The sequence below is a fragment of the Protomyctophum bolini genome, assembly GCF_963924005.1.
Source record: "Protomyctophum bolini genome assembly, chromosome: 24".
Classification (NCBI taxonomy): domain Eukaryota; kingdom Metazoa; phylum Chordata; class Actinopteri; order Myctophiformes; family Myctophidae; genus Protomyctophum; species Protomyctophum bolini.
Genome location: NC_137885.1, coordinates 30,088,795 through 30,100,435, shown reverse-complemented (window position 1 = coordinate 30,100,435; position 11,641 = coordinate 30,088,795). Strand labels below are relative to the sequence as shown.

The window sequence follows — 11,641 nt, the reverse complement described above, 5'->3', positions numbered from 1 at the left end:
ATCGTTTTTTGTTTTTTTTGTCAAATCATCAAAAATGATGAAAAACGGCGCGCTATAGTATGCCGTACGATATAGGCTATAGCCCATGGTCCAAAATGATGAGAAACGAGGCTAACTTTTTTTTTCAAATTTTCAAAAAACATGGGCTATAACCCATCGTTTTTTTAATTTTTTAATTTTTGTCAAATCATCACGAGCTCTGGGAAGACAGCCTTGAAGAAATTAATGCGTGCTCTATCAATTCCAGACATTGCCTTATCCAGTTTCGTGTCATACATAGACTCCATTATTCAAAATTAAAATTACATAACATATACCCAGATATTTCTTCGCATTGTGACAAATGTAATACAATAGATGCAAGATATTTGAGACGCTCTCTGATATTTTGAGTATTCATATTGACCCCGATCCTGTACTAATAATTCTCGGTTTGTCAGACTCCATGCCTATGTTGACGAAAGCACAGAAACAACTCTTCTCATATGGTCTGATTACAGCGAAAAAACTAATTCTGACACACTGGAAGAAGGAAGAGGCTCCTGCATTTAAGCACTGGTTAAATGAAATGACTAGTACACTTCATCTTGAGAGAATAAGGTATTTCCTGAGAAACAGGGAGAAACAGTTTGATAAGATTTGGCTACCCCTTGTCCATTACCTGAGTAGAAACGATTAATAGACAGGATACCATTGATATGGTTGACTGTACTCCATTTTCTTTTCAGATGTTTTCCACGAGATTTCTATCATCTTATTATATAGTATGCAATGTCACTGAGCAGTATGGGTGGGTGGGTTAAGGGATTTCTTTATCTTTTTTGTCTTTATCTTTTCTTTCATTTTGTTTCATAAAAAAAGTATTTCATATTATAATGTTTGTAATAATTTATCTGTTCAATAAAAACATATTTGACAAAAAAAAAAACAGAGGTGTAGACTTTCTAACAAAACATAAGGACTGGGAGAGGGCCATGAAACCCACTCCTATTGAGGAGCTGTTGCTCAAATTTGAATTTGGCGATGGCAAGGTAATCAAGGAATTCTACCAAGTCTTCTTGGACCTTTGCCCAAATAATACACTGTATATAAAAGAGAAATGGGAGGCTGAATTAGGTATAGAAGTAACAACGGATACGTGGGAAGAGGTATGTAGTGAAGCGCACCTGGTAACCAACTCGAATACCTGAAGAGAATTTTAATGGAAAGTAATATCTAGATTTTTCAGGACGCCTCAAATAGTGGCCAAAATGGGTCCAGATCATTCAAATAGATGCTGGAGGGACTGTGGAGCACATATCGGGAATCACACTCATATATTTTGGACATGCCCCAAATTGAGACCATTCTGGAGAGAGGTGTCTGAAGCACTAGAAGAAGTTTTTGGTCAAAACATCCCAGAGGATCCCACAGTAATGTTGTTGGGAGTGGTACCGGCAGGTCTGGAGAGTAGAGCCAAAATATATTTATTGCATGTGCTGCTTACAGCGGCCATCAAATGTATTACAATTAAATGGCTGAAACCAGCCCCACCAACATACAGTATGTGGGTGGAAAAAATATGGGACATCTACCAGATGGAACAAATTACTTATGCCCTGAGGCTTCAACCAAACATATTTAGTAAAAGATGGAGTCCTGTACTGCCTCTACTGTTGAGGTAGCAGACTTTCGGAATCTTGAGTAACCAAATACACTTCTCTTCAGACCTTCTGGTGTACCCATACACCTTCCTCCATCTCCAGTTATGTCTGTTCCCAGTATTGTTTACCTCCCATTGTTGCCGTCGCTCTGTCGTTTTTGTCTCGCTGTATACCTGTATTTTTTGTTGTTTTGTTTTTTTTTGTTTGTGAGTACTTGTAAATGTATGTGAAGTTGTTTGTGTGTATGAGTGTATCACTTATATATCCTGTGAAAGTATGCAGCTGAGGTTGTGAAAAAAAAGAAAAAAAAGATCAGTTGTAAGAAAAATGTATACCTGTAATTTTGTGAAGTTGCCTAAACTGAAAAAAAAAAAAAGTTAAAAAAAAAAAACAAAAAAAAAAAACAGAGGTGTATTACCTGGGTGGGTCCCCGGCCTACAGGCTGGGGTCTGATGGGACATCGCCGTTGGATTGTCCTTAAATGTTGTAATCTTCACCGCGATCGTTGGCCACCCGGAAGATGTTAAAACAGTTCCCCCCCCCCACATGTCAATAAACATGACTCAACTTAACACGGCCATCAAAACATGTTACTGCTGAGTTTGAACCTTGGGTTCTTGTGTGGTTGGATGAATAGATCATTGAACAGAACACCGGTTCTTTTGTCCCAATTTCAGTTGTTATGCCAATTCTCAAATACACAGTGTGTGTAGTCTTGTCACTGCTGATCCCTAACGGTTGGTCTTTGGACTGGTTGGACATTATAGGGGTAGTACAGAGGACACAGCACTGCTGACAGCCGCCTTTGACCAAGTGGTGTGTGAGTCACAGCGCGCAGCGGCCTGCCTGTCCGGCCTCCCTCTAACACGGCCAATTGTCTACTCGTCTGGACCACCTGAGCTAAATGGCTAGGCTCCACTAGGCTCTTGGTGGCCTAACCTTCTTCACTAGGCTCTTGGTGGCCTAACCTTCTCCACTAGGCTCTTGGTAGTCTTACCTTGAGGAAGGAGTGCAGTTCCTCTTCCTCCTCGAAGACGTCCACGTCCAGGAAGAGCTTCAGGCGATGGTCCACTCCCTCATAGTCCTCAGACAGCAGGTCCAGATCTACAAAACACACAGCCCAAAAGTTACAAAACTTTCAACAGTATTAAACTATGTTCAAAATGAGCAGATCCAGATCAGCTATTTTCGCACATTTTTGAGTGGTTAAATACAATAAAGTTCGTTTTTGGTGTTTACATTTTACTATCAAAACATCCTTTGTGTTTATTTAATTAAATGTAATTTTATTATAATTATCTTTCAAATTGTTACACATTTTGATAAAGATGTGAAAAACCTTCGTTAATCGGTGGTCTAGGTCAGTGGTTCTCAACCTTTTCAGGCCGTGACCCCCAAAAATAATCATATTTAAACTGGGGACACCCACCCTGATAATCACTTGGAATGTAGGAGTTGAGGCATTCAACTTTCAGTTCCACAGATGAATAGTAAAAAAATGTTTGACATGTTTCTTTTAGTAAACATATAGTTTGTTGATTATTTTTGATGCAGTAATGGTCTTTTTCTTTTTGATGTCTTAAAAGTCCTTATGGGAATATGGGGACCCCCAAAAATTATGTGGGAACCCCACTGTGGGTCCGGACCGACAGGTTTTTTATTTTATTTTATTTAACCAGAAGAAAACCCACATTACACAGCTCTGCCAGTACCACCAAATACAGGACAACATTTAGGACAGACAAATAACATTTGTAATCACAGTACCCACTACAGAACAGGAATATCTAATAAGATGACCATAAAGTTGAGAGGTCAGGAGGACAGCTACAGCTCTGACATGTTCCACTAATCAAAACCAAAACTCTTCAGGAGCACAGACACACACTGGTGTGCCTCAAGCAAATTCTAAACTTTGACCTTGCACTGTGACCTTTGACCGTTTCGAAAGCAAACAAGACTAAAAAACAAACAAAGATTTAAGAGCGAAGGTCCTGGTCACACCCTCGACTCATCTCCCAAGTTTGATTAAAAGTGTCTGGAGTTATTGTTATGACAGATGGAACAAACAGACAGACATAGCAACCACTGTCTTTACTCGAACTGAATAAAGAAACATCTTCTGTATCCCTGTTGTTGTCAAATGTCCAATCCTCACATTTGTAATAATCTTAGAACTCCATTTCTCCATTTGCGAGTTATCAAACTGCCGTTTCTTGGCGATGAGGCTATTCCCCGTGGCCTGGCCCTGAAACCTGACTAACATTTTTTTTTTTTTTACTGCACCACAGCCTCTATGGCCATTAAATAGGGAGGAATATGTTAGCGCAATAAAGCCTGCAGTGAATTGTGAACAGCTACATGGGATGTTAGTGCATTGTGAGCCCTTATAAACGACTCATCTGGATTGAGAGTGATGGGACCAGGGCCTCAGAGAGGGTCTTTTCATCTGAGGAGAGTGGAAACAGGGGTGGACGTCCAGGCACTCCAACCCAGACAAGTGTTTCCGTTATACCTACTTCACAAGATGAAACGTAGATGCATGCATGTAGTTGTACTGTACAGTACGTGTTGTGCACACATGCATATGAGCATTTTCGAGCAGTGGTGTAAAGTACCTAAGTACATGTACTTAAGTGCAATTTAGAGGTATTTGTACATTTTCAATACTTTCACTTCTACTCCACTACATTTCAGAGGCAAATATTGTACTTTTGCCCCGCTACAATCATTTGAAAACTTTTGTTACTAATTACTTTGCAGATTTAGATTATTATTACAAAAACATACAATAACCACTTCAGCCCTATATACATTTCGGCCATTTGAAATTAGCCGATTTGTCTGTATGGATGTATTGTTTGCGTACTGTATGAATTGTATGTATTGTTCATCTGTGTTGAGGACCCCCTCTAAAATGAAATGATGCATCTCAAGGGGTTTATCCTTGAGATGCCATTTTCAAATGGCCGAAATGTATAGGGCTGAAGTGGTTAATGTATGTTTTGTAATAATAATAATAATAATAATAATAAAATGTACAGGGCTGAAGTGGTTAATGTATGTTTAAATGTACAGGGCTGAAGTGGTTAATGTATGTTTAAATGTACAGGGCTGAAGTGGTTAATGTATGTTTTGTAATAATAATAATAATAATAATAATAATAAAATGTATAGGGCTGAAGTGGTTAATGTATGTTTTGTAATAATAAATGTATAGGGCTGAAGTGGTTAATGTATGTTTGGTAATAATAATAATAATAATAATAATAATAATAATAATAAAATGTACAGGGCTGAAGTGGTTAATGTATGTTTAAATGTATAGGGCTGAAGTGGTTAATGTATGTTTAAATGTATAGGGCTGAAGTGGTTAATGTATGTTTAAATGTACAGGGCTGAAGTGGTTAATGTATGTAGGGCTGAAGGGGTTAATGTATGTAGGGCTGAAGGGGTTAATGTATGTTTTGTAATAATAATAATAATAATAATAATAAAATGTATAGGGCTGAAGTGGTTAATGTATGTTTAAATGTATAGGGCTGAAGTGGTTAATGTATGTTTAAATGTATAGGGCTGAAGTGGTTAATGTATGTTTAAATGTACAGGGCTGAAGTGGTTAATGTATGTTTAAATGTACAGGGCTGAAGTGGTTAATGTATGTTTAAATGTATAGGGCTGAAGTGGTTAATGTATGTTTAAATGTATAGGGCTGAAGGGGTTAATGTATGTTTAAATGTATAGGGCTGAAGTGGTTAATGTATGTTTAAATGTATAGGGCTGAAGGGGTTAATGTATGTTTTGTAATAATAATCCAAATCTACAAAGTAACTAGTAACTAAAGTTTTCATATAAATGTAGTAAAAGTACAATATTTGCCTCTGAGATGTAGAAGTAAAAGTATTGGAAATTGGAGATACTCAAGTAAAGTGGAAATACTTCATCGTACTTAGTTACTTTGACCACTGTGTGCCCGCGGTCAGCGCAAGAGGCGACTCTACTCATACCGCTGTTACTGTGGTTTGGGTTTGGGCGTTTTGGAAATGGGATACCATCAGAAAAAACAGAGGGGTTTGTGTGTGCTTTCCAACCATTTCCCGATCTGTGACCACTAGTTAAGACTGCAATTTATCTCAATTTCACATTAGTCATATGAACTGTGGTTACACCAGTGAATCTCTGACATACTATCATCTCTGGAGAGGATTGGGTTAAGATTAGCTCGGTTTGAGTTTAATGACTGTGATTATTAATCACATCGACCCTAGCGTCCCTATTCTAGGCATGACATAATAGCCCGAGACTTCTGTGAAAACCAAAATATGTAAAGTCGTGTCTCAAATTATGTCCACCGGAAAAAGTACTGACAGTTTTTATTCAATATGGCAATGTAGAACTACTTTTGGTGTTAGCATTACGTTATGCTTTAGCTATTGAAAAATAGCAGATCTACAAGCTCGTGTAGGTCTGCTATTTTTGAAAAATCGAAGAACGACTGACATAGAAAATTCCGAAAATTTAAACTTTTTAATCTGATCTCAGGTCAGAATGGGTTGAGTACACTTAGTTACTTTCCACCACTGGAAACCCTCCACCCACCTCCAGGGCTGGCGCGTCCTCCGTGCAGGGCTGCAGCCTGGTGGCCGTGGTGGCATCCTGGCGGGGTAGAGCTGGCGTCGGTGTACTTGTAGCTCCCAGACAGCTCCTCTTTAGTCTGCCCGTCCTTACTGGGACAAGAGCGGCCTCCCCGGTCGGCCCAAGTGTCACCCTCGCCTTCCCCGATGAAGAAGGAGCTTCCCTGGGCAGTGACGAAGGAGGAGAAGGAGAAGCTGGGGTCCCCTGTGGTAGTGGTGGTGGTGATGGTGGCTTCCAGGACAGGGCTGCAACCGAGGCTGGCGTCTCGAGACGACGGGTTGTCTGTGGAATGGTCCTATAGGAGAGGAGAGGAAAAGGAGCATTGTGTGTGAGCTTGTAGATCAGCCATTTCTGTCGTTAACCCGTTTAGACCTGAGGACGCATCTGTGTCACCTTACCACTTAAACGTTATTTTTAAACTTTAGCTGCTGAAAAATATCAGATCTACAAGCTCATATCTAGCCTGGGTAAACCCCTCCCCCTCGACAGATTTTTGGGCAGAATGAAAAATCTGGTGAGGGGGGAGGGGTTTACCCAGGCTAGCTCATATCTGCTATTTTTGAAAAATCGTGAAAACGTGCGCAAATCGTTTTTAAACTCATATCTTTGCTTCTGGGGCGTCCCTGGAACAACATATTTGCGGCGGCAGCAGAATACATATAATGTTTGGGGTCCTTGAAATGAAATATTTTGAGAACCACCGATAATAGAAACATGGGGTTTTGCAGAATCGGCCTCAGGTGGATATGGGTCAAACCTGTAAACAGTGCTGCTGCGCTGCTGACAGACCTGATAGGGGATGGGATGGACGTCATGGTCGTCCCTGGCGTCCTGGTGTCCAGAGGATGGCCGCTGGTTAGGCGTGCTGGTGGCGGGAGGAGCCAGTGATTGGCCGTCCAGCTGGACCACATGATCGCTACCACACTCTGGGCACATCATCGTGCTGCTCTCTAAAGCAAACACAAAACCAAAACGCGTAACACGAGACATGTTTTTGGACGTTGATATTTGTCAAATTTGGACTGTACATTTTTTTTGTGAGGGGCGCCTATGTCCAGCTTTGAGGGCTTGTGTAAACACAAACATTGCGTAACACAAACATTGAAGACGAAGGTGAGGACTCAACTTGTGATTGGCCGGAATTAGATTATGTATGATGATAAGAGTGCCCCTCACTTCACGTGGGTGTGATTTTTTGAACTAACAATGTCAGTAAGGTTATGGCGAAAATAAATCTCACCCGTGTGAAGAGAGGGGCCTCTTATCATCGTACATCGTCATGATGTAAATTCTCCATTCATTGTCAACAGGAATTAAATGTTTGTGTAAAACTAAAATCTGCACTAATAGCTGCATATCAAAGACAACCATATAATGAGTTTTTTAGCGTTGTGCTGTTAAACATTTGTTTGTAAGGGGCGCTAGCCCCTCCTATGCACAGCCTTGTGTATGAGCACGGATTGTGACACTTAAACACTTAAATCTTGTGTCAAAATCTAATATGAATGTCTAACATTTAGTCTAGTCTGTAAAATTGTAATAAATGTGAAAAATAAAAAGGCCTTTCAGACACTCCGTTTGAAATGAACGCAGACGTTTAATTATTTCAAGAGGTTTCCCAGCAATAATAACAGTCATGATGTTTAGCTGCAGGCTACGTGATTCTCCTAAAACATTCTTCATAGGCATGGCTTTGGTTCGGGCATGTGCAAATAAACCAAAAAGGATATGAGCCGTGCCTCTTAAGCTCGGCAGTGGTGGAAAGTCACTACGTACATTTTACTCAAGTACAGTACTTTAAGGACAACTTTTTTTCCCCCTTTTTTCAACCAAGGTTCATGTTTTAGGTTGTTATTAGATAAATTAAACGAGGAGTGTTACATTTTTTTTCATTCATTTGCTGCTTTCTTTTGTTTTTGCTATTTTTGGCAGGGGGGCGGGAGCATTCGAAAATGGGGCTAAATATTATGGCGATTTCTTTATTATTATTTACTATAGTCCTACTAGTGACAAATTACATCTGGCCACAAAAGATCACAGGATTTGCTGAATGTGAAGGTAGAGTACTAGGGGGATGCCATATCAGTTTGTCACCTTCCCCTTCACATTCAGTAGATCCTGTGATCTTTTGTGGCCAGATGTCATTTCTTAGTAGGACTAAATTAAAATAAATAAATCGCTAAATGGTTTTGTAAAAAAATACATATTTAGCCCCATGTTCGAATGCCCCCCGCCCCCCGTCAAAAATAGCTGAAATCGCTAAAACGAAAGAAAGCAGCAAAAAAAGAACACATACATTTGAAAACTTTGAAAACCTACAGTACATTTTGATGCCAATACTTTTGTACTTTTACTCAAGTACATTTTGAATTCCAGACTTTTACTTGTTAACTAGTATTTCTAATTTTCTATATTGCAGTATTTTGGTATTTTTACTCCGACAACATCAAACCCCCTCCAAACATCTGTTTGTCAAAACAAGGGCCTACACTACACGAGCCCAGCACAGCGTGTGGGAACAGGTCTTAATGTCAGGTTGGGAGAGGCTGTACTATGGGAGGTGGCTGAGCCTGAGCTAAGGGCCGTATCTATCTATGTCTCCTGGAGATTATAGAGGTAGAAGGCTCAAAGGGAAGGAATAATACATACAGACCCCAGCACAGCGTGTGGGAACAGGTCTTAATGTCAGGTTGGGAGAGGCTGTACTATGGGAGGTGGCTGAGCCTGAGCTAAGGGCCGTATCTATCTATGTCTCCTGGAGATTATAGAGGTAGAAGGCTCAAAGGGAAGGAACAATACATGGCATGCGTCCCTTAAAGATTCTTCCATTTAATCATTCTTCATATAAGCCTCTTACCAAACCTCATTTGTTTGGGGGATAAATATCAAGCCCCATGCCTGCTGTCAGGCACGAGGAAGTCGTTACGAAAGAGCCTCGGTTACGACATTTTGACAAAGCAGGTCTTATTTTGTGAGTTTAGCTTTCACTCACTACTGATGGGGACTTAGTGATTAGCCCCTTTAACCCTGGTGACCACATTGTTGGCATTTTCTAAAATAGCATACAGTAGATTTCATATCACGCCCCATTATTTATTCAGCATTTGACCCACATACCACCATTTGATGAGATATAGCCTCTCAGACCTAAGACTTCAAATATTTCGTTCATTTCCATGCTGTATTGAGATAACAGGCAGACGTTTATCAAAATATAAAAACAAATCTACATTCTCTAATTGTATAGACTAAATAAAATAAAATGGTGCATGTACACTTTACAAAGATTGTGCATTACATTCACCCATTCACACACACACATTCATACACCGATGGCGGTGGAAACCATGCAAGGCACATCAGGAGCAATTAGGGGATCAGTGTCTTGCTCAAGGACAATTCGACACTAACTCTGTGGGAGCCCGGGTTCGAACTGGCACCCTTGCGGTTACCATCCAGCCACTCTACCCCTGACCCGCCGCCCGCCTCTATTAATATATATATATATATATATATATATATATATATATATATAAATAAACCGATTTCTAACAATAATGTAACTCTTGAGTGCTTACGCGGGTACATTTGATTTGAAAAATCATTTGAAAATGTGTGCACATCTTTAATCTACTTCTTGAAATACTTACATACATACATTTCCCATTCCTTTCACTCTGTATCCAATGTGTGTGTGTGTGTGTGTGTGTGTGTGTGTGTGTGTGTGTGTGTGTGTGTGTGTGTGTGTGTGTCCGTCCTTTGAAATCATTTCTAGCACTTTAGTTTAGAGCTTATGATAAATTGCAGAAATTAGAAGTAAAAGGTGGTAGATTAATGGGCTTATCCTGTGCGGGGGAACAGAGAGCGAGCAATGGAATAAGGTGTTGCAGTTTTCAAGTTCAAACTGGTTACAGGGCAAATTTGCCATTTAAAGCATTTGCCTGTGACTTGTGAATATAAAGCTGATTTGACTGATGTAGGTAACTAGAGTGGATAAGAGAGATGACAATCCTAATGAAACAGTAAGGGTAAAATGTCAGGCAGATACTGTGTAGGCATAAGACCGAAAGAATAAGGTGGCGGATACAAGCGGACTAAAGTTCAGTCAGGCGAGAGAGACTCAGAGTAGAGTCGCTGCCTCTTCGCTTGGGAAGGAGCCAGCTTAGGTGGTTCGGGCATCTGATTAGGATCTCCGTTGCTCTCCCCAGGTTGGCGGAGGGTGTGTAGAGCCCAGGATCACAGTAGATGATTGACACAGGGGTGAAAAATGGGTTACAAAATCGTGGGATAAAAAATATATTTAAAAAAAAAGGATCTCCATAGGGAGGTCCTCGATGCACGTCCCACTGGGAGGAGACCCCGGGGCAGACAAAGGACCAGATAGAGGGATAAAGGGCTGTATTTTGCGTGTCTTAAGTAACAGGTGTTGCTCTGGAGGAGAGGGAAGTCTGGAGCACTCTGGTGGAACTGTTGACCCCGCGACCCTAGTTGGGTCGCGGGGTCAACCGCCTAAAATACTGCTCTGACCTTTGCCATGGTGTCCCTGCTGGTCCCACATCATCCCAGCAGCCTCACTGTGCAGCTCTTCTGACAGCCCCTCTGGTAGTCCAAGAGACCCTCTCCTCTGAGCTCGGCCTCCGCTCGCCTAGTGTGGATTTGGACAGCAACATTTCGATTTATGATTTTAGTTTACTTTCAAATACAATTTAATTCAGTCTTAGTCATAGTTTAGTCATCTGAAATGTTTCAGTGTTAGTCTAGTTTCAGTCGACTAAATATCCTAACATTTTAGTAGACAAAATCTATACAGTTGATTTAGTCAACTAAAATGTATTATGGAGGGCCTTGATGGCGTCCTAATGTATTAATGTAATACATAATATAAATGTATTATGGAGGGCCTTGATGGCGTCCTAATGTATTAATGTAATACATAATATAAATGTATTATGGAGGGCCTTGATGGCGTCCTAATGTATTAATGTAATACATAATATAAATGTATTCTGGAGGGCCTTGATGGCGTCCTAATGTATTAATGTAATACATAATATAAATGTATTATGGAGGGCCTTGATGGCGTCCTAATGTATTAATGTAATACATAATATAAATGTATTATGGAGGGCCTTGATGGCGTCCTAATGTATTAATGTAATACATAATATAAATGTATTATGGAGGGCCTTGATAGCGTCCTAATGTATTAATGTAATACATAATATAAATGTATTATGGAGGGCCTTGATGGCGTCCTAATGTATTAATGTAATACATAATATAAATGTATTCTGGAGGGCCTTGATGGCGTCCTAATGTATTAATGTAATACATAATATAAATGTATTCTGGAGGGCCTTGAT

General features: G+C 40.1%; 1 protein-coding gene across 1 annotated transcript; it reads right to left on the bottom strand.

Moving 5' to 3' along the window:
• Positions 1–1,261: 1,261 nt before the first annotated feature.
• LOC308311876 (uncharacterized protein) lies at positions 1,262–10,920 on the bottom strand (the record flags this gene model as incomplete). The annotated part of the gene is made up of 5 exons (XM_080758649.1): positions 10,806–10,920; positions 7,068–7,228; positions 6,243–6,573; positions 2,641–2,747; positions 1,262–1,285 (listed from the first exon to the last, which is right to left on the bottom strand). The coding sequence occupies exons 1-5, from the start codon at positions 10,837–10,839 to the stop codon at positions 1,262–1,264; spliced, it is 657 nt and encodes a 218-aa protein (XP_080614775.1). The 5' UTR covers positions 10,840–10,920.
• Between the last annotated feature and the right edge of the window lie 721 nt (positions 10,921–11,641).